Source organism: Belonocnema kinseyi, chromosome 7 (genome assembly GCF_010883055.1).
Source record: "Belonocnema kinseyi isolate 2016_QV_RU_SX_M_011 chromosome 7, B_treatae_v1, whole genome shotgun sequence".
In the NCBI taxonomy this organism is placed as follows: Eukaryota; Metazoa; Arthropoda; class Insecta; order Hymenoptera; family Cynipidae; genus Belonocnema; species Belonocnema kinseyi.
The window spans coordinates 48,323,224-48,348,071 of NC_046663.1; the positions used below are offsets into that span (position 1 = coordinate 48,323,224).

At 27.8% G+C, this 24,848-nt stretch overlaps 1 protein-coding gene across 4 annotated transcripts in view; it reads left to right on the forward strand.

The window, feature by feature from the left end:
- Positions 1–2,727: 2,727 nt before the first annotated feature.
- LOC117175962 (aquaporin AQPcic-like) overlaps positions 2,728–24,848 on the forward strand; it is a 63,663-nt gene continuing 41,542 nt past the window's right edge. For 3 of the 4 annotated variants that reach the window (XM_033365842.1, XM_033365845.1, XM_033365844.1), the window contains exons 1-2: positions 17,528–17,669; positions 21,110–21,214. In XM_033365842.1, coding sequence (XP_033221733.1) covers positions 21,115–21,214 — 100 coding nt within the window. In that variant the 5' untranslated portion in view covers positions 17,528–17,669; positions 21,110–21,114. Of the gene's footprint in view, positions 3,191–17,527; positions 17,670–21,109; positions 21,215–24,848 lie in introns of those variants that run through there. The other variant, XM_033365843.1, reaches the window with a different exon arrangement.

A 24,848-nucleotide genomic window follows, 5' to 3' on the forward strand; every position in this document is an offset into this window, starting at 1 on the left:
CAAAGAAATTGTATGCCGACGGTACATTTAACTTTTGCACTCAGTTTTTTAAGCAACTTTTCGGTATTCACGGTTATCTTAACGGGCATTATATTCCTTTAGTTTTTTGCTTGCTAAAAGACAAACACGAAACAACGTATGAAGAGTGTTTCCAATCAATTAAAAAATTATGCGTAGAAAAAGGCCTATGCTTGGATCCAGTTTTTGCGCTTGGTAATAATGCGAATTTATTATATTTTAGAATAAATTATACATTTGGGATAAAAATTTGGTAGAAATTGAACTTTTAGTTAAAAAATTTAACTTTTTAGTTGAAAATTCATATTTTTTATAATGAAAATTGAACAATGTAATTTTTGGATAGAAAATAATCTTTTATAGTCTAAAAATCCAACTATTTCTTTGGCAATTCGTCCTTTTTAGTATAAAATTAATCTTTTTGGTTAAAAGTCGAAGTATTTTGTCTAAGTTGAACTTCTTTATAATTTTTTTTTAATTGAAAATTCATAGTTTTATTTGAGGATTTAACTGTATTGCGGAAAATTCTTTTTCTTTTAATTAAAACGATTTTTTAAAAATTAAAATTATTCCATATTTAGTTAAAAAGTGATCTTAAATTTATTGGTGAAAAATTATGTGTTTTGTTGAAAGTTCATCCATCTTGGTAGAAAATTCATCTTCATGGCTAAATAATATTATTAAAATATTAAGACTTTTGCTTAAACTGTTTATTTTTTTTACGAGAAAAATTCAAAAATTCTATTTATGAAGAAAAATTCTCCTGTGGTGACTTTTACAAAAACACCGTCATTTTGTTATTGTTTGAACATTTTCAAATTCTCGGGAGAATTTCGAAATAAGTTGATAACTTTAATACCGAAATCTGGAAATAAAGTCAAAATACCTCATTAAGGTTAAAAAAACATGTATTACCTAACTTAGAGGTGTAATGAAATTTAGGTAATTATTTAAGATATTTTCAAAAAAATATTAAGAAAATAAAAAAGTGTCTAAAAATTCCAGATTACTTAATCAATATACTAAATAACAAGAATAATAATAATAATACTTAATCAGAACAAAAAATGATATATAAGGCAACGTAATTACTTATGTACATATATTTAATTTATTCAAATTTCAAAAATCGGTTTCAAACATTAGAAATATAATTAAATTTACATTAATATAGATATGGATATAATTCTACATGTGTAAAATTTATGCACCTCGCTTATTTTTATATCCGTATCCCACTTTAATCGTAAAATAAATTTTTCTCATTTATAAAACATTTAATCTCGCATAAATAACAGCATATAATTGCAAGATACATCACCAAAATAGCAATATCCAAAAATTACTTCATAAACTTAAATAAATATATCCTTCGCTTAGTAGAATGAAATTCCTAGAGTCCAGGAGTTTTGTTAGATTTAATAACTTATTTTTCCGATTATGGAATAGGTCTAATTTTATACACTTTTTTCATGTTTTAACTATAGTTATAGATATAGTTTACAATTCAAAGATAGATTAATTATATTGTTTAAACAATCAAGTTGCTCAAATTTGATTATTTACTATCTATATCAGAATGAAAAGTGGACCTAAAGCGGAAAATTTAAGAAAAAAACTACAACTGCCTAGCATTATTCAAAGAAAATTTTATTTAAAATAATCATTATATTGTTCAAACAATGAAGTTGCTTTACTTTGATTATTTACTATCTTACTCAGAATGAAAAGTGGGCCTAAAGTGAAAAATTTAAGAAAAAACTACAACTGCCTAGCATTATTCAAAGAGAATTTTATGAAAAATAAGCATTATATTGTTTAAACAATCAAGTTGCTGAACTTTGATTATATACTATCTCACTCAGAATGAAAAGTGGACCTGAAATGGAAAATTAAAAAAAAAACTACAACTGCGTAGCATTATTCAAAGATAATTTTATTTAAAATAATCATTATATTGTTCAAACAATCAAGTTGCTCTACTTTGATTATATACTATCTTACTCAGAATGAAAAGTGGACCTAAGTGGAAAATTTAAGAAAAAACTACAACTGCCTAGCATTATTCAAAGAGAATTTTATTAAAAATTATTATTATATTGCTTAAACAATCAAGTTGCTCAACTTTGATTATTTACTATCTACTCAGAATGAAAAGTGCACCTAAAGTGGAAAATTTAAGAAAAAGCTACTACTGTCTAGCATTATTCAAAGCATTTTTAGACCGTCCTACCTAGGCATCTATAGTCACTAGAGCAGTGTATATTTCCATATTGTTTTTAAGTAGGAGGAGCACCCAGAAAACAAGAGAAATCCGTTTTGGCTCAATTCGGGTTCGAAATAAATGAGGCCTTCCGATGCTCAGGTCAAACACTGACCGCTGGTTCAATTCGGGTGCACCGGTCGAGCCGTGGGCGACGGTAATATAATGGTGAGAGGGTGCCCAGCAGGGTGTTGTAAATTCGGAACGCGCCGTGGTGTAGTAGTCGTGCCGTGAATTATGACAGTGTAATGGGGGTGGGGCGCCCGAAGGGGTGTTGCGACCTTTGGAGTGTGCGGTGGTGAGATAATCGTGCGGCGAACGATGGTAATGTAATGCTCGTGGCGGGGCCCCAAGGTAGTGTAATGAAAGATCTTAGGCTGCCCGACGAGATGTTGTGATTGTGGACGGTGGTAGTGCAATGGTCGTGGGGCGCCCAACGGAGCGTTGTGATCTTTGGAGTGTGCGGTGGTGAGGTATTCGTGCCGTGGAGGATGGTAGTGTAATGGTCGTGGGGTACCCGACGGTGTGCTTTGCTCGCGCGGTTGCCTAATGTTATTATATCGATGAGACGTTGTGATTAGATGTGAGTCTGGGCATTAGAGGGTGAAAAGTTCCCGACCGTTATGGGTGTGTCGAGAGGAGCTCGAAGAGCACCTATAGCATATAAAGAGGGGTGAACGAGGTAGGAATTTGCGAATGCCAAGCAATCCAAGAATAGACAGGAAGACGTATATGATAAGATAAAAAAAGTGTTGTGCTCGCTGCATATCATATCACTTGTAAATTCAGTGAACAAAAGACAGTGCGATATTTTTGTAACTTCAAAAGTGGTCTTGTAAATTGTCTACACCGCCTATTATTCGATTTTTGACAGTGGAACCGTCCCGGTTGGTAACAACCTCTCTCCTTGTAAGTAATTTGTGTCTTTATGAGTTTTCAAAAATAAATTATGATAAAATTTATGCATGGAGTATTATTTCTCAAGTGAAATTTTTGGTTTTTCATGGGTATCGTCTATTTTCCGAATTTGACTCTTCTAATGGCGATAAAAAATTTTGCTCTGTAGAGGTTCGATATGTTTTTCACGTCTTTTTTAATTATCATAAAAAAATTCAAAACATAACTATTTGTTCGGGTTTTCCCCTTGAAGAGAGTTAAGTCCAGAAAAAAGATTTGTATGGTTTATTTATGTAAATAAGCGCTAAATGCTTTTTGAGAATATACCATCTCTTACTTTTTAATCTAAAGGTACTTACAGAAAAGAACAAAGCTTTCTTGCTAGCCTGAGTAGGTTCTTCTATAAGAGAAGTTAAATTTATTTTTGATTTTTATTTTTAAAAGAAAAATCCCATAAGATTAACATGGGAAAAATTTTGTTTTCAGAAAAATGAGATTCACGTTTCTTAGTTTAAGCTTATCTTGTGGGAGATTATTAGAATTTGTTGGGGAGTATGCAACGAATAATTTCCGCTAAATTACTTTACATTCTGGTACTCCTACGTCCCCTTATGGAGCCCCGAATATGCCCCAAGTAACTAAAACTGCCAATTTTGCGCAAAATGGACGCATAAGAACTCTGCTTTTCTCTTTTTTTAATAATCAATTATTTTCATTCGACAATTGAAATGTTTGTAAGCATTTTTACATTAATTATTGATTGTTTAAACAATTTAAATTTGTATCAACAATTTTGTTTTTCTACTAACTCAATGAAAGGTATTTTTTACGTTTAATCAAAACAATTAGTCCCTGATAGAAAGATTGATATTTGTTTGAAGTATTTACCAATTGCTTAAACATTAAATTATTATTTACTGGTAACATTTTCATAGAAAGAGGTAATTTGGGTAACTTTGTCGCTTATTATTAAATATCTACGTCATTTAGATATTATTACCCCACTCTTTTAAAAAATCGTACTTGTTTCAATTTTTTTGTTTAAACAATTTTTCTCTGAAATAGATGTTCCCAGGTAATGATGTTGTAAAGACTTCGCCAAATTGTGTACCCTCTGGGTTTGAGATCGATGATTTTCTGTTATTAATGCAATTATTTGTCATTTTTAAGAGCACTATTTTTTGTTAAAACCATTGTTCAATAGTTTTATTATTATATTTATTATATATTATATTATATATTTTATTTATTATATTATTCAATAGTTGAAACAATTTATTTAAAAAATTTTCTGAAAAGTTGGATTTTTCAGTAAGATTTCATTCTTTAAAATTACGTTCAGTTTTTCTGTCGATCTAAAATTTTATTTCGAATTTTTCGTTTTTAATCACGTAGCAGACTGATGATTGTTGTTCCTCTGGAAGTTGAATGTAATTTTTTCATCATCTATATTTTTTGTTAAAATTATACATTATCAAAGTAAAAAAATTGTTTTAACAAATATGAATTGTGATACTTTATGAATGCAATGGACTAGTTAATGAACTCTAATAATCTTATTGTTAAAACGATTTTTATTTGTATATTCAATTAATTATCTCACAGTATCGCGAATTTATATTCTTTTAACAATATTTTGGCCTAATGTATGAATTTTAAAATTGAATTATTTTATTTTAGTTGCCTATTTATTGTTTAAGCAATTTTTGACAGGAAAACATGGAAAAGATTTTTTCAGTAATTTAATAGTATTTTCTGAATGCTATTGTTGAAGGTGAAACTACTTTGTTAAAAAATGAATTTTATGAATTGAAGATTCATCTGTTTGTTGCAAAATTTAGCCATTTGTCGAAAATTGCTTTTTTTTTAAATTAAATAAACTAAACTAACTGTTGAACTTCGAACCATTCCATTATTCGTTAAAATTTTTTTGCTTTTTGTTGAGAATTCAACTAAAATTATAAACTTTTGTTTTTGTGGGACACCTTGATGTGCATAAATAGAATGTTTTTTGAAATGAGATTCTCTTTTTCGTATAAACGAGAAGATCGTTTAAACGAGATAAAAATGAGGTGGCATTAATACGTTTGCTTAGTAAAGTTTGAACTTATTCTTCAAAAATGGTGAAGAGGTAGACTGGCAATATTTACAAATTGCGACGTATACTTTATGATACCTTAATGTCTCGGCAGATAAATTTAGAGCCTAAATCATGATGATATTAAAGCGTCGAGCTCCTTCATTTCTAGATACACACTGTAAACAATTTTTGTTGAAACTTTCCAGTAAATGTTTCCAGTGTTGGAAGTTTATTTCCGAGACGTAATGTAACGTTTCAATACACGATATTGTACTTTTTAAATGATGGTACTTTTTTATTGCCGAAAATGTGTTGGACTATTGCCACAAATATAATGCAATGTTCCGAAAAAAAAGTTTTAAAAAACTCTCAGGCAGATTTTTATAATTTCTCAAATATTACCCAATATGCTAAAAATATTCCATGTATTTCCAAATATTTTTGAATAATTTCAATTATATCACAAAGATTTCAGATAGAGTATAGAGAATGCACAAAAATTTCAATGAATTCCTAACAATAGTTGACGAATATTTCCAAGATTTCGGTGACATTTAAAAGATTTCAATGATTTCCCAAAGATTTAAATAATTTCACAAATTTGACTAAATATTTCAATTATTTCGCGCAGATTTGCAAAGATTTCACAAAGCATTCTAAAGATTCCACAAAGATTCGGCAAAGGTTGTAATGATTTCTCAAAGATTTTTTAAAGATTAATTCACAAAGATTTTTAATATTTCGCAAAGGCATCGGATAACTTTAAAAGATTTCACAAAGACTATTATTATTTCACAATGATTTTAGAAAGATTTCAGTGATTGAACAAGACATAAAGAATTGAAAGATTTCCAGTATCCATCCTAGCTAAGCTTAGGACTGGGTTCAAGAATTTGAATGATTCTACGTTAATGAATGGGAAGTGGTGCAGAGTATTTGTTGTAGGATAGAGGATCACAAACATTGATTTTCCTCTAGCCGGGAATTTTCCTATCATTTTTTATCCTCAGATCTATAGTCAAACAAATGAGAATTTCGATTTTGAAAAAATTTAAACAATCCAATGAATTTAGTTATTCGATTTCAAAGGGGGTGGATCAGTAATTCTCCCCTCTCTGATCTATTTCGAGGGTTGGGGGGGGGGGGTATTTTTCCCTAGGGTTCCGCCACCACCAGTCTGTTAAATTATTATGTTTGTGTGATTTGCGTTTTATTTTAGGTATTTATAAAATTAAATTAAAGACAAATTTCGATTTAATTTCGTATTTGTGACGAAGAAGGGGAGGGGTGGGAAATGTTTAAAATAATGTGACGTAGTTTTTGAACGGCTATTCGCTGATGAGTGAGGATAACAATTAATGAGGAAAATCAATGACAATGATGCGATCGACGTAATTGAAATAATTTATGTTATTGAAATAATTTTTCTTCGTGAATGGCGATATTCATTTGTTGCAAATGAGAATAGTTTTTTTCAAGAAACATTCTTTCTCTTTATATTTCGTCGCTAAGAACTGCAAAAAAATGTATTGTGCGTGCTTGAGGAACTATTTAAAGGTCTCTTCTACATATAGGTACTAAGTATACTTTAACCAAAGTGAAAATAGGCTTACAGATTCAAGTGAGTGTCGATTTGTGTACTTAGCGCGAGATTGATGTTTATGGAATCATGGTTAAAAGTACTAATACCCAAAGTTAATATTCCTAATAATAAAGGTGTTTTAGGTGAAGGAAAAAATGCAAATTTTGAGGTATGAACCTTTTTCTCTTTTAGATAACTAACTTTTATTCAAACAAAAACAGATGAATTCCCAAGAAAAATTTAATCGTTGATATTTGAAGCAAAACAGATAATTATTTTAAAACAGTTAAAATTGACCAAATTAGAATTTTCAAGAATATAATTAAATTCTCAACCGAAAATACAAATTTTCAACCAAAGATTCGACTTTTTAATAGGAAATAACAATTTTAAACAAAATGGTTTTATTTTCAACAAACGTGCTTAGTTTTCAACAAAGACGATTATTTTAAACTAAATAGTTGGTTTTTCGACCAAAATATAAACATTTTTGTAAAAAAATGGAATAGTTATTTGTTAGTTTAAAAATTATTTTGAAAAAAAAATAAACATAATAATTCACTTTGCAATCCAAATAGGTGAATTTTCAACTAAAGAAAAGAAATTTTTAGTAATATTAAGAATAGTTACGCTTTTAATTTCAAATTTTGGTTTTTAACAAAATAGTTCAATTTTTAACCAAACATATGAATTTGTATGTAAAATAATGCATCTCCAAACAAAAAATCAATTTTCCACAAAAAAAAGACGAATTTTCAACCAAATACATGAATTTTTAACAAGTGTTAATTCTTAGCCAAATAGTTGAGTTTTCAACTAAAAAAAAAACAATTTTCAATCAAATAGTTGAATTTTAAACTAAAGAAGATAAATTGTCAAAAAAATGGTATAGGTGTATTTCTATTTAAAAAATTAATTTTAAATCAAAGAAAATAAACTTATAACATAATAATTCATTTTTGAACCAACGAGATGAATATTACGCTGGCATAAAGAATCTTCAATCAAAATATTAAATTTTAACGAAATTGTTAAATTTTCTACAAAGAGGATTATCTTTTAATTAAAAAAGATGAACTCTCAATGAAAAATGTAACAGTTGATATTTAGACCAAAACATATAATCTTAAACAAAAACCAAGGTCAAATAAAAAGACGAATTTTCAACCATATAGTTGACTTTTCAACCAAAAATTACAGTTCTTAACAAAATTGTTCATTTCTCAACAAAGACGATCAATTTTGAATCAAAAAGTTTAATTTGCAATTTAAACAGATACATTCTGAAACGAATGGTGGATTTTTCAACTATAATGATAAATTTTTGACAAAAAATTAAATAATTATTAACTAAAAAAAGAGAAGCAATAAACTAAAAATTTGATAGCTACATTTTCAGTTAAAAAACAATTATTTTTTACAAACAAAATAGTTTCATTTTAAAATAAATATCTAAATTTTCATTTACACGGATGCATCTTTTTTTAATTTTGTAAGATTACAAATTGTGTATTAGAAAAATTTAAAGTAGATATAAGATATGTTTAGAACTTTTAAAAAGATGCAAAAATAATTAAAAACTTGTAAAGATTTCAAAAAATTGAAAATAAAATGTACATTTTTGAAGATTTCGAATAGAAATTTTGAAGCTTTTTAAGAATTTTGAAAGAGTTCAAGAAAATAAACAACTTCTTTCAAATTTCCTTCGAAAATTTCAGATGATTTTTCATTTTGAAAAATTAATTTTTAAAGAAAACTTAAAAAGATTTAATTTTTTTTAATTGTCGAAGATTCTGAGGCAATATTTCAAGTTTGAAATTTTTTCAATACGTTAGGAATAATTAGTCATTTTAAAAAATGTTTGAAAATTTATCTCTCTTGGTAGAAATGTCATCTTTTTTGGTCACAAATTAAACTGTTGGGATGAAATATAACCTTTTTTGGTTAAAATATAACTAGTTGTTTAAAAATTAATCTGTTTTGGTTTGGACTATCTTTACTGAAAATTCATCTTTTTGGCAGAAGATTAACCTTTTTTGGTTGATGTTTTCACTATATTCTATTGAAAACTCATCTTTTTGGATGAATTCAAATGTTTTTTTATTTAAAATTAATTATTTTTTGATTGATATATCCTCTATTTCATTTTTCGTTAAGAATTAATCATTATGGTTAAAAAATTCCTCTCTCTCTCTCTCTGGTTAAAACTGTATTTATTTCATCGAAAATTCGTCTTTTTCATCGAAAATTTATGTTCTTGTTAGAAACTATTTTGTGGAAAATTCGTCACTTTTGGTAAAAATTTAATCCTTTTTGTTAAAATTGTAATTGTTTGCTTGAGAATGAATCTGTTTTGGTTAAGGTTTCAACTAGTTATTTAAAAAGTGATATTTTTTGGTCGATTTAACGGGTTTTATTTTAAATTTTTTGTTGTTAAAAATTCATCTTTTTGGGTCAATGTATAGAAAAGGGCAATGTGTCACATTTGGTAATGTGGCCCACATTGCCCACATTGCCCCCGCACGGGGGTAATGTAGCACATCTGGTCTATGTTTTTAGCTATGCTAATTTATTCGTGGCAATACGGAACATGGAGTAAGGACACAATGTGTAATATTGCACAGATGGTAATGTGGTATACTGTATAATATAGGGCATGGGGTAATGTGGTACATAGGTTCTATGTTTTTGGTTAATGTAGTATACTTAGTACAATTTAATTAAATTATATTTATAACTCGTGGCTTAAACATTTTTTGAGCATGTGTGAGCTTTTTAAGCACAAAAATGTACTAGAAAAAAATCCACAAAACCCAGGGGTCGAAGTTGGTATAACAACAAATTTTCTTAATTCGTAATTTTGTATCTAAATAATTTTGTTACTTACACGTTTAATATTTCTTAAGTTTGTGTAGAATATGCAAGCCTAGAAGTACACTAAAAAAAACTACAAGATCCAGAAATCAAAATTGAAAACAGCAACTTTCAGAACTGCTGAATCGGTGTTAACTGAATTCACAAAATTACCTCTAAGCCCTTACTTCTTAGATGCCATAATTCTTTTTCCAACTGAAGGAAGGCATCGTTCTTTGTGCATGCAATTTTTACTTCAAAAACACAAAATTAACTAGGGGTACCAAATTTTACAAATAATCATTCATGGGATTAGAATTTTAATCATCCCATCGACAGCTTGAGTCTGCTAAAGAAGTTTCCAAATATATGGGTTGCAGTTCTCAGGCCATTCTTCACAATATTTTGTAGAGTTTCTTCAGAAAATTTAGAAGTGAGAGGAGGTTCACTCAAGACAACATTCTTCCCAATCAATGAGATCGGTGTATTCTTTCGCGTTGAATTGCAAAGTGGGAAGTACGAGTTTTCTAGGTCCATGCTGCTTCCTGGAACCTTTGTGCCTCACTTGTAGAATACGGCTAAGTGCTTCTTTTCTCACATCCTTTCGATTGTTTGCTGTAATCGCAAGGAGAAGGTTCTCATGATGAACGAAATAGGCACTTCGCTGAAACATAGGATTGATGACTGATTATGTCGATCAAGGTGTCTAGAAAGTGTTACTTCCTTCCATAAATGCTTTAGCGCCTTGAGTTCATGAAGGTTTTGCTTTAGTGGTAAACAAAATCGATCACAGAAAAAAGTAAGAATAACATTTGTTGTAGAATATTTTTTAGAGCGATAAAGTTTTGTATAGCAAACTTTGCGTCTTTCAAAAAACATGTGTTTGTCATGGAAAAACAAAAGAACGTTTAACCGATATTTGTGTAAAGTTTATCCTGTGAAGTTAATTTTGGTTGCAGAGAATCTTTCGTCGGAAATCGATATAAAGTTTATCTTCTGTTTTTTCTGTGATGAATTCACCTCCATCACGAATTTCGTAAAATCTTTTAAATTTTTTGAGGGACTCTTGGTACCAAAATTAGGGCACAAAAGACGAGAGCCAAAAAAGTCAACCATCTAGAATCTTGAATTATAGATCTCCAGGACGTTTATTGGCCATGTCTGCTGAGCATTCACATGAATCAAAAGTTTTACATATCAGCAATAATTATAGATAGTCCTTGCTCATAATTTTAGGGTCAAATTCTGGTAAGTCAGCTTTTATTTGATGAAATGCAACTTCAGGAAGATTTTCACAACCTGTTATGAGCAATAAGCATAAGATCCATTAGACAGGGTTATCACACAGAAAAACAGTGGACTCATTTTTGTTGCAACTTTTGTTTTTTATCGTCTCGAAATGAGATATTTTTTCCAAAAATGAAAATACTTCAAGTTTTCATGTTATGACATAAGCATAACTGCATTCTCATTTTCCTCTGTCTCATTTTGGTTAGAACTCAAAACAACAAGTGTACTTTTGAGGAATGATGTTTTTTTTTGTGCAAGAAGTTTTTTTATTGAAGGAATCATGCGAAAATTACATCTAGTGTTAACTATTACATTGTGACAGCAAAAAGCAGTTACATCCTTTGTTTCAATTCCGGATCAATCAAATTAGTTAAAAATTGCTGAATAAAAAAGTATTATGAGAATAAATTCTCAGATGTGCTGCAATAGAACATATACCTTCCGTGATCGATTTTGCAGTTCTCTAGTTAGGTGAAATGTTTCCAGTGTACTTTGTGTCGGGCTCTTGTTCCAAAGACTGCTCTTCTCATGCGTGTAATAGATCCCGCAAAAGGAATGTAGTCTTCTATACTTTGTATAGGTTTAGAGAAATAAGACACTTTTCTATGTTAGAATAGAATCATCATGCTAGAATAGGAAGGATCCCTTTGGTCCCTTCTACCTAAATCCTAAATTCTTGTTGGAATGGGACCTACCCTGCAGTCCTGATGGATGCGTTAGTTGTATTCTGACCTTAGCTAAGGCAAGTCTATATAACCTGCATCCAGCCAACATCAGCATTCCTTCCTCGCGCCCTGTTTGCGGCTCTCAACAGCACCAGTGAAGTTCAGCTTGTTGCGTAGGTTAGTAATTGACAACTGCTAAAGTAAGAAGCAGAAAACGACTTCTTCCTTTAATTATCGACGTGTGAAACAGTGATTGAATAAGAAATAACTGATACGCGGCTTCTTTTTTTAATAAACGTCACAAAAAACCAGCATCAGCTTGCAACAGATACACCAACATATCCGAAAAACTAAAGCTTATTTTGAGCGCACACACATAATAGGTACACTAAATGAACATCGGCTTTATAGCCCAAGAACCTTACCGGAAATCCGGTCCAGAGATTAGAGGAAAAAGAAAAAAATTAACTTTGAATCACAATGAGTGAACAAAATGAGAATAAGAAAACCACCTTCGATACAAATTATATTGGAAAAGGTAGCGTTGATCTTGCAATTGCCATTAGCTTTGGATGAATCGTCTTTATAGATATGATTTTGAAATATTTCTGATTTTTCCTTTTTTTCGGAAAGCTTCAGCCAGCGATGGTAAATTGACTCTCATTTACGATGCAGGTTTGATTTGTTATCGTCAGAATTTCGCTCATCTTGCTCTTGAACAAAATGTTCATTATCTATGATTCTATGGTATCTTATTCATCTTGAGACGTGGAAAGAGTTTCTTTTTCACTTGAAACCCAAAGAAAAGATTTTTTTTATGTACTGCTTACATGGACTTTTAATGAGGGAAGATGGGTTAAGGTTTTCATCGTCATCAACTATAAACACATTTTCCTAGTTGTCCTTTGATCCATCAGAAAATCTCTTTGTCCTTCTGCAACCTGTCCAGGTTTTTTCAAAGTTCAATGGCATTTTTCTTGAAAAGTGAAATGTTTTCATTTCAATTTACCTGAAAATTCTATGATATTTTATCAAATACTTTAGAATGTTCTTTTAAACGACATAGTCTGAAACTGATGTTGGTAAGGTCACATAAATCCAAACCTTGCTCACAGTTTCCTAAACAATCTGTACTATTTCACCTAACCCAGAATTATTTTTATTAAAAAAAATATATTTTATAACAGATTGTGTGAACACACTGATGGCACTTTAGGCCAAAATAAATATATTAAAAAAAATAAACACCGATTCAGGATTATTCTAAGTTGCGGTTTTTAATTTTCATGCCTGTACTTGTCGAGTTTTACTGGTGTAGTTGAAAATTCAACTATTTTATTTAAAATTCCTTTCGTTTTTAGTTTGAAATTCGACTTTCCTGTAGAAAATTTATATTTTCGGTTTGACATTCAAGTCTTTTGTTGAAAATTCGTCTTTATATTAGTTAAATTCAACTATTTTTTATTCTAAATTAAGAAAATTGTAGCTGAAACATCAACTGCTATATTTTTTTGAAAATTTATTTTTTTAGGTTAAAATTAATTTTTAAATTCAAAATTTAACTACTTGGTTTAAACTTCAATTTTTATTTGGTTGTGAATGCACTTTTTTGTTAAAAATTCATATTTTTGATTTGAAAATTAATTGTTTTCGTAGAATTTTCTTTTTTTTTTTAAATCGAAAAATATTCTGTTTTTTAAATGAAAATTTAATGATACCTTTCTTAATTAAAAGGTAATGTTTTTAACTTTAAAAATACAACTACAGTGAAACCCTTCAATAGCCCTCCCTTCTATTGCTCTTCCGAAAATTGAGACCGCGTCGCAAGTAGGTGTAACATGGACTGCGCGGGGTCTTTAATTGTCACTCAGGCGAGCACTCAGGCGTGAACAAACAAAAGCGGCGTGGGCTATACTGAGTTACTTCCCCGCCACCGTCAGCCACAAAATCGGCGTATATTGTCGAAAAACCGTACATTTTGGTAGAAAATTATTGTTCTTTTTTGAAAATTCAAATATTTTATACCTTCTTTATTGAGTAAATAATCTTTCTTGGATAAAATTTCATCTCTTGTTGAAAATTCGTCATTTTTATTTTAAAATTCATCTCTTTTGGTAGAAATTTCATCTTTTTTGTGAGAAATGCAACTTTAGCTTTGAATTATATTCTTTGTTTGAAAATTACAAAATTTTGTTAAAAATTCATTCTTTTTGGTGAAAATTTAACTCTTAATTGAAAATTATCTTTTTAATAAAAAAATTTATTTATTTTAGTAGCAATTACATCTTTCTTGGATAAAAATGCAACTGTTTGGTTTAAAATTCAAAATTTTTTTTTTAAATTCATCCTTTTTGGTAGAAAATTCAACTGTTTTGTGATCACTTCAACTATTTCGTCGTAAATTTACTTTTAGTTTAAAATTCATATTTTGCTGTAGAAAAGTCAATTCAAATATTTCTTGGACACAAATTACCATTTTTGGAAAATTTATTTATATTTGAGTTGAAAATGCATCTTTTTGGATAAGAATGCAACTATTTCGTTACCCTTTTTGGTTAAAAAATTAAATGATTTATTGAAAATTCCTCTTTTTGGGTTTAAAAATCAAGTATTTTCGAAGAAAATTTACTTCTGCTTTAAAATTTATATTTTGATGTGGTAAGTCAAACTGAAATCTTTATTGGATGATAATTTCACTTGTTATTTTGAAAATTTGTCTTTTAGATGTTAAAATTCATCTGTTTTAGTAGAAAATTCATCTGTTTTCGCAGAAATTCCATATTTTTGTATAAAAATGCAACTGTTTGGCTTAAAATTCAAAAATTTATTTAAAAAGTCATCTTGTTTGTATAAAAATTCAATTGTTTTGTTAAAACTTCTTCTTTTCGGGTTGAAAATTCAATTATCTTCACAGAAAGTTTGATTCTAGTTTAAAACTTATATTTGGAAGTTGAAAAGTCAAACTAAAATCTTTTTTTTTTTGAAAATTTAACTATTTTTTGGAAAACTTGTAATTTTCATTAAAAATTATTTAGTAAAAATTTCATATTTCTTGGATAAAAATGCAACTTTTTTGTTGAAATATTATCTTTATTGCTTGAGTATTTAACTACTTTATTTGAAATTTTTTTTTGTATCACTTTGTTACGAAATAATGTTTTTGTTGAAAGTTCATATTTTTAGATAAAAATTTATCTCATCTTCTTGAAAGTTGAACTATTTTATTGAAAATTGATCTTTTTAATTTGAATATTCAACCACGTAGGTAATAGTTGAAATATTTTGTTGAACATTTTTTGTTCCAAATCCAAGTATCTTGTTAAAATGTTATATTTCATGGCAGAAAAGTAATTTTTGGTTTGAAATAAATAACTAAATTCGGAAATTTAAAATTTGTATCTAAAGTATTTTTCAATTCCGTTCATGAATGATCCTATGTTGAAAACATTTTAAGATTAAAATGCTGGTATTTGAATGTTAATGGTCTGGGGAAATGAAAAATCGGTCAAAGAAAAACAAGGAAATTTCGAAAATGAAGTTTTCACCTTCCATTAAGTTCGGTACAAATAAGACAATCAGATTTTATCTTTAGAGTGTGAGTTTCGATAATCTCCTCTGGAAACGTTTTGCGGTATCTGCTATCGTACCAGATTACGACGGATTTAATTTAAGCTTCAAGACTGCAATTTAACTACTTTCGAATCACAGTTTTAGATAGTTCAAAAAAATAACAAGTTCACACTTGGATTTTTTGAGAATGTTAAAATGACAATGAGACATTATGAAATTATAAAATAAAAAATTATTACGACATAACAAGTCTCATGTATTATTAAATAATAATAATAATTACTATTATTAGACGATGGTTTTATGTGTTGACTAGGTATTTGAATTAAATTTTAAATTTTAAAATTGCAAAAAAACCGACCTTCGGTTGGTTTTAAATTAAAACTACTTCATTAACATTTTTTTAAAAATTTCATAATTTCTTAAAAATTCAACTTTTTCGTTGATAATTCTTGAATTTTATTGAAAGTTTGTCTTTTTGCTAGTAAATTAAACTATTTTTTCAAAATTCATCTTTTTCAGTTTACAATTTAACTTTTTGTTTGAGAATTTTTGAATTCTATTGAAAATTCATCTTTTTTGTAGTACATTAATTTTTTAATGTTTAAAAATTCATCTTCTCGGTTCAAAATTTAACAACCAGGTTTTAAAGTAAAATAAATTTCTTAGTGATTGAAAAAAATGTTCTTTCTTAAAAATTCAACTTTTGCGTTAATAATTCTTGAATTTCATTGAAAATTCGCCTTTTTGGTTATAAATTCATCTTCTTCTCTAAAAAAAAAATCATCTTTTTTAGTTGATAATTCAACTTGTTGGTGGAGAAATCTTGAATTTTGTTAAAAATTCGTCTTTTTTTTAAGTAAACTAATCTTTTTGTTTAAAAATTCATCGTTTTGGTTAAAAGTTTACCACCTATATGTTTTAAACTATAACTGCTTTCTTAAAAATTAAGGAAATAAATTTTTTTTCCGAAAAATTCAAATTCTTCATTGAGAATTTTTGAATTTATTTTTTTTTAATTGACAATTTAACTTTTTGGGAGAGAATTCTTGAATTTTACTGAAAATACGTATTTTTTGTAGTAAATTAATCTTTTTGTTTAAAAATTCATCTTTTTGGTTTAAAATTTAACAACTAGGTTTTAAAGTTGAACTTACTTCTAAAAAATAAAAAAATAAACTTTTCTTTCTTCAACCTTAAACCTAGGTTTTAAGGTTGCACTACATTCTGAAAAATGCATTTTTTGGTTGACGATTCAAAATTTTAGTTAAAAATTCATCGTTTTGGTTGGAAATTGAACTGTTATGTTGAAATTTCCTTTTTTTTGGTTGTAAAATTACTTTGGTAATTTGAAAGTCTATCTATTACATTTTTGGTCGAAAGTGATTCTTTTTAAGTAAAAGTTCAACTTTTTATGGAAATTGAATTATTGCGTTAAAAAGTTTTTTTTGTTAAAAATGAATCTAGTTTAGTTGAAAATTCAACTGTTAGGTTGAGAGTTTTTGTATTTTGTTGAAAATTCGTATTTTTCGTTATAAAATACGCTTTTTTTTAATTTCATATTTTTGATTTTATAATTTAAGTGTTTTGTATACAAAACTCATTATATCTTGAACGCTGAATAATTTAAGGGAAAAATCAACTTGTTAGTAGAAAATTCGTTTTTTTATCATTTAAAACAATTTTTTAATTAAAAGTTTAATTATTCCGTTTTTTGTTAAAAATTTACCTTTCTTAGTTTTAAAATTCAATAATACCCAGATTAACTGTCACTTAAAATTCAACTAGGCACATTTCAATGCTTACTCTGAAAATCACTTTTTTTTAAACATTAATTTATTACCGAAGTTTATAATGCACCATATAGTCACGTAGACAACATAGGCATATAGCAACTTCTCTCGCTATAAACATAAAAAAAATCTGTAAAAACGTAAAATCGGATATTCTGGTTTATTAAAACATATAACAATATAAAATATAATTATATTTCGAGCCTCGTTCTCGAGATTATACTTATTTTACCATGTAGTTATCCCTAAGTCTACGAGAGTGCACAACATTTAGAGATCAAAAAATTGCAATGTTAGGGGCCCGAGCGTCAGCTTAGACCAACAAAAGGTAATACCTTCTTAAGTAATAATTAATAAATGTTAATAAGGATTCTTCTGTCCACGTAATGAAAAGGATACAGACGGGAATTGGAATTTTTATAACGGGACGATTCGTTGTCAGAAAAGGTTTCTAACTATCTAATCATAAATATAGAAGAAAACGTGCCTAGAAGATCAGTCTTCTGCAAACCACGCGACTAGACGGTAGTGATTTTGAGAGTAAACAAATGAGAGGCAAATATCACTAATTACAATGCATATAACTTATTATAAATAAACAGTGATAATAATTGAGTGAAGAAAACAAATATATTATAGAGAATTGTAATTTCCAGAGGTAAGAAGTGAAAAAATAGTGGACCAAGTGGTTGAGTATAATAGGTCAACGAGTTTATAGTGATTAGTTATGATAATTTAATACAATCACAACTGGTATGAAATTCGTTCTGCTATTGACAGGCAATAACTGTTGGCTTATCAAATGGCTACTTAGATTCATTTATTTTTATTAATTAATTTTAAAATGCAATAACATATAAATATAAATGAGATTTAAAAAATTTCAATTCCTCAAAATGGTTTGATACAATCAAAATACCTAAACGATCAGATAAGCAGTTTATCTGAATCAGCGCTTTCTTTCTATAATATAATTTTGATTTATTGACACGAAATTCGTAACATATGTGTAGTTTCAAAGTTTTTGTGACATTTCAGGGACAAGTAAGAGAGATGAATCTCGTGTCTTATCTTCTAATATGAATAATTCATTAAAATGTTTAGGTACCGTAAAATGAAAGGAATATTTTATTTTTAAATTAAGAAAATTAAGTTGTGATGATGAAAGAATTAATTAAATTTAAAAAAATTAAATTTTGAAACCATCAAATGAATTTTCAAGTAAAATCACGAATCTTGAACCAAAAAAATTAATTTGTAACAAAGGAGCTCAAACGCGGAGTAAAATAATCAATAAAAAGGATGTATTATCATAAGAAAATATGATAGTTGATATTTCATCTAGAAAAGATGATCATTTTAAATAGAAACAACAGTTTATATTTCAATTAAAAAGTTTTTTTTATTTAAAAAAATTTTTAAAAGTTGAACTTAACCAAAAAGAGGAGTTTTTAGAGAAAACAAATGTTTTCAAAAATGGGGTTGAGTAGCTGTTTTTTTGAATAAAATGTAGGAAGTAATTTTAATTATCTAATCATTTATTAACTGCATAATCTCTATCTGATCCTCTTTAATTCTATAAAACATTAACATACATTTAATTCGGAGAAAAGTATTATTTTTTATTACTTGAAATGTAAGCAACTTTACCCCACAAGAAATTAAATGAATATTCAACCAAAAAATTTAATTTGCTACTAAAAAAATATAAATTTTCAAAAAAAGGTAAATTGTTAATTAAAGCAGTTAATTTTCGACGATAAAAAACAAATTTAATTTTGTTTTAATAAAATGTTGAACCAATAGAGACGAATTTTAAAGTCAAATCATTAATCTTTAAACAAACAAACAAATTTGTAACAAAGCAGTAGAAGTTGAATTCTACCAAAAAGTTGAATTTTCAGTGAAAAAATTATTTTATAAAATGAAGCTAAGTGGCTCGTTCTGTTCCATAAAACACAAACATACATTTAATTCATAAAGAACTATGTATCTTTCCTTGAAGTGTAAGCGAATTTGCCCTACATGTGTTATGCAAAATTTTACCAAAAAACTCAATATTTATAAGTATTCTGATTTTTTTAAAGCTGTTTTAAACTTTTTTTAAACTGAAAGTCGAGCTAAATTAAGAGAACCCAATTATAAAATGTAACTATTTCTGGATGAAATTAAATGATTGTTTTTTGAGAAAACAATATTATATTTCTGGTTGAAAAATCATTCTTTTAGTTGAAAATTTATTTATATGGTTGAAAATTGAATTATTTTTTTGAAACTCTATTTTCGTAGAAAATTCAACTATTTGGTTGAAAATAACTTTTTTGTGCGACCCCGTGAAACGCACGATTACATGCATGTGAAGCAGGCGTAATGTAGCCGCTTCAATTCAAGTGACGTTCACACAGGCGCACTCCGCCGCCGGGCCAACATAAATTTTTATGCCCGCTACATAAAAATTTTATGCCCGCAACATGAAACTGTACGCCCTATACATAAAACCTTACGCCCGACACACATGTACTGCAAAACGCATGTGATAATATGAAGAAAATTATATTTATCTTTTCAAGATTTTATTGTTTAAACTATTTTGTTAAAAATTTGTACTTTTCAGTTAAAAATAAATTTTTGGACTGAAAATTATTCATTAAAAAATCGTCTTTTTTGTTGAAAACTCGTATTTTTGTTTGAAAATTAGACTTTTTAGTTCAAAATTCGTCTATTTTGTTGAAAATGCAATAATTTACATGAAAAGTTAGGAATTTACAGTATTTTAAAAATTAATTTAATATAGTCATAGTTGAAAATTGATCTATTCTGGTTAAAAATTCATCTTTTTTTATTTAAAATTCCACTACTTGGTTGGAATTTTAACTATTCTATGTTTGATTTAAAAGCACCTTTTTTAATTGGTTTATTTTGACACAATCGATCTTTTTTGTTGAACATTCATATTACCAGGTTAAAAGTTTAACTTTTTTGGTTGAGAGATCAACTACTTTAGTTTCCAATTCATCCGCTTGGTAGAAAATTTAATTATTTTGTTAAAAATTGGTTGTTTGTTTCTGTTTAAACTTAAAAATTAATGTTTTTGCTTAAACTTAAAAATTAATTTTTTTTAAAACTAAAAATTAAGCTATTTCATTTTGGATGAAAATTAAATTTTTTTGTTGGAAATGTATATTCTGTTTTACTGACAATTAAGCTATTTTATTGGAAATTTGTTTCTATCTTGTTGATGATAAAACTATTTTGGTTGTGCATTAAACTATTTTATTGTGAAATTCATCTCTTTATTTGAAAATTTCACTATTTTCCTAAAAATTATTGTATTCTTGGTAGAAAATTAATCTTTTAAACTGACAATTCAAATATTACTTTTTTGGATGTGAATTAATTTTGGATTGGAATTTATTTTTCTCTTGATTGTAAAAACCTTCTTGGTAGAAAATTCACTTCTTTTGATGAAACTTCGCCTCTTATTTTAAAAATTCATCTATTTTCAAAGTAAAATCATCAATCAATAAAAATACATGAATCCTCAAGGAAAAATTTAATATTTGATGCTTCAGCTAAAAAACATTTCGGTTTGAAATAAAAAATCGCATATTAGTTCAATAAAAAAATTTGTATTACAAATATAAAAAAAAACAGTTCAATTTAATCAAAAAGATGAATTTTTAGCGAAAAGAATCTATTTTCTACCAATAAAGACAAATTATCAACCAAATACATGAAGTTATAAACAAATAGTTGAAATTTCAACTGAACAAGATCAATTGTCAACAAAAAACAAAACGAATTTTCAACAAAGTAGTTAAATTACCAGCCACAGAAATAAGTTTTTCAAACCCATAGAGATGAAGTATCAATAAAATAGTTGAATTCTCAATAAAATATGATGAATTTATAATCAGTCAACTTTTGACTGATTTATATTTAGAGTGTGTAGAGATGAAGCACAACATAAAATCTGACTTACTTATTTTGCAGGAAAAGAATACTCAACCATTTTTATATTGGTGCTTACATTTAAAAACATGTATTAAGTGTAATTATTGGGTAATTTTTGTGAGTTAATTTTATTTTATTTTGCAGTGGGCATGGAAGCATCTTCTTCGTCCGTAAATCACTTGGAGAGTGCATCTCCTATTTTTAAGACTAACGGAATGCTTAATTCACAAAAAAAAATAAAACGATCGTGTAAGTATAAATTTTTGTACGTCTTATCAACTGAACTTGACATAAAAGAATAATAATTGCATACACATATGCATTCCGCGCAGCTTCATTAAGTCAAAGAACGCACTTGTTTAGTACCGTACCCATTTCTTAAATGATCAACTTTAAATTTAGAACATTGAATTGAATTTTATTTTATTGATGCTCAGTACAAATTAAAAAAAAAAACAGTTTCATAATTACGTTAATTATATAGCAGAGTAGAAATTCTAGAAAATAAAAGAAAGTATATGCAACAGGCGTGTGGGTATTGTTTTGTCGGACATATGTAGAGCAAGTGTGAACCGGTACGCTGAGAACATCAACTAATAAAATTTGCAGTTAATTGGGCGTGCTGGAAATAAATGCTTTATTCCTGCAGTACCTGTTACGGCAATTTGTTAAACATTATATTGTTTGAAATATAACTTTTATGCCATTAACAAATAAAAGTCAAGTTAACAGTGATAGTGAAGTTACTTTTTTAAAGGAACTGGTATCTATCATTACTTTTGTATTTTAGATAGTTGTATATGTGCCAAAAACATGTCGAGGAACTTGCGAAATGGACGCAGAAGGCTGTCATTCTTGGGTCGCTCCTTGTTCTTGCGACATACAAGGCTTACGCTAGCCTATTGCTCCCAGTGGGAATCTGCGGTGGTTGTTTAACTTTCAACTAAGAGTCAAATTTGAACCTATTAAAGAAAATAATTTTCTATCGAAAAGATGAATCTTTGACAACACATGAACATTCAATAAAAAAGAGCAATTTTGAACCAAATGGATGAATTTCAACTAAAAAATAAAAAACGAAAAATAGAATACTTAAAGTTTCAGTTGCAAAAATTAAATTTCAACAGATAAACTACAGTAAAACCCTTCAATAGCCCTCCCTTGTATAGCAGGAGAGCACTAAGGCGTGAACAATCAAAAGCGGAGCGGGCTATAATGAGTTATTTCCCACCCACCTTCAGCTCCGAAATCGGCGTTATATAAGAGTTTCACTGTAATTTTAATCAATAGAGTAAAATTTCCAACCAAACAAATACATTCTTAGCAAAGGATTTTAAATTCCTATCAAGAAGTTGAATTTTTCAACTCAAATATTCAAATTTCGAATTAAAAAGTATAAATTCTGTATTTAACAAAATAGTAAAATTTTCAAGGAAAGAGATGAATTTTCAACTAAAATGATGTGCCATCAACAAAAAAAAAGAATCTTTAATAAAGCAGTTCAATCAATTTGTTAAATTTGCATCTAAAAAAGATGAATTTTCAAACAAGAAGATTAATTTTCTTCGGAAAAAACGAGATTTCGATCAAATTAATTTTTAATTAAATAGTTCAACTTTCAACCATGCACTCTGATTTTGGACTAAAGAAGATAAATTTACAACCACGAAGATTAATTACATGCCAGAAAAGATCAATTTGCAAGAAAGCACATGATTTTTCAACAAAAAAGAAAATATATAAATTTCTACCAAAAATAAAATACTTTGACTTTTAGTTTAAAAATTAATTTTCAAATGCAAAACTAATTTTAAACAATTTAGTTAAATTTACAACCAAGCACATACATGTTTAGTCAAAGGAGTTTAGCTTTCAAATAAGTAGTTGGAATTGTAACTAAAAAGTTGAATTTTGAACCATATTAAATAAAATTTCAACCAAATAGTTGAATTTACTATTAAATTTTTTTTGAAAAAATGAAATAGTTGAATTTGCATTGAAAAAATTATGTTTAACCAACAAAAAAATGTCAACAAAAGAATAAAGTTTTCAAAGAAAGAAATGAATTTTCAACTAAAATGATAAATCTTCTTGAAAAAAGTGGAACTTATAACCAATTACTTGAATTTTCAGCAAAAAAAAGGTAAATTTTAAACTAAAAAAATGATTTAAAATTAAATGAATTTTAAACAATATATTTAAAATTTTAACCTAAGAGATAAGAAATTATTATTTTCAAGAAAGACAGATTTTAAACGAAATATAGAATTTTGCACTAAAAAAGATTATTTTTAACCAAAAATGGAACATTTGAAATTTTCAACCGAGAATGAAATAGTAGAATTTGTAATTGAAAAAATTAATTTTTAGCGAAAAAATATGCATTCTTAACGAAAAATGTTAAGTTGATCTTTAAACCATTATATATTTTAATTTTAAATAAAAAAAGTTGAATTCTACTAACAAACGAATTTTGAACAAAAGAGTGGAATTGCCAATCAAGAAAGATTCCGTCAAGAAAGAAAAAAAATCAAACAGATTGTGGAAATTTCAAGCCAAAAAGGCGATTTTTCTACCAACCAGTTAGATTGACAACCATAAATTTGAATTATTCCAAAAAAGTTATTTTTAATCAATTAGTTCAATTTTCTACCAAAATAGTTCATTTTTTAACCTAGAAATATAAATTTTTAACAAAAATGTTGAATTTCAAACCGAATATACTGATTTTCTATAGAAATTGTTTAATTTTGAAAAAATTATTCAAATTTTGTACGAAATAATAAAATTTGTAACCAACAAAAATGAATTCTCAACCAATAATAGTTAAATTTTCTACCAAAGAAATACATTTTCAACTACAATCATCGGTTTCAACAAGAATAGTTAAAGTTTCAGCTAAAAACTGAAATATCAACCGAAAAAATGAATATTGAACTCAGCAATTAATAAATGTATTTTTTAATTAAAACACAAGTTTCAGAAATTAATATTTTGTTATAAAGTTTATTTTATAGACTTTAGAAAATTTTTAATGCCAGGGTGGAGAAAAATTAAAAATTAATTAATTAAAAGGCTCTGGAAATTCATTTTTTTCTAAAAGTCTTTCTTTAGATTCAACAAATTCTGACTTCCATTTCTGGAAGATTAACTGCATCGCGAACTACATTTCGAAAGTAACAAGAAAATAACGATTTCTATAGTCATACTGTTATTAAAAAAATATAAGTAAGTAGTAACCAATTCGTTACTTATCTATAAAAGAAGCTTCTTTACCACTATTGTTACGAAAAAAGTAATTTCGTTACCTCTATCGTTACCAAATTTTAAATTCATTACAACTATCGTTACCCAAAAAAAAAAAATCTTTACTGCTATTGGTACCAAAAAAGTAACTTTGTGACCACTACAGTTACCAAAAGAAGTAACTTCGTTGCTACTATTGTAGGCAAAAAGGAAATTCGTTATCACTATCAGTACCAAAAAAGTAACTTTATTTCCACCTGTTGTTACCAAAAAAAGTAATTTTGGTACCACTAGTGTTACCAAAGGAAGTAAGTACGTTATCACTGTAGTAACACCACTATATCCTTACCAAAAAAAATCCTCAACGCGCGCTGTGCGCGGTGCATTCGCATATTCGCGCTCGGTGTTTGCATTTATCCCAGATTAATGCACAGACCTTTTTAAATTAACGATTAGCGAATCGACAACTGTAATTTTGCGATGGTGAACTCTCTTTTGTTAAAGCTCTTTCGGTTTTAGCAAACACATTCTCATCACGTATCTCGTGCTTCGCACTCGATTTTTTCCCACAATGTCAAATTTTCTACATTATGTTCAACACTTTTATATCAAATATAATACATTTTTTATGTACCTC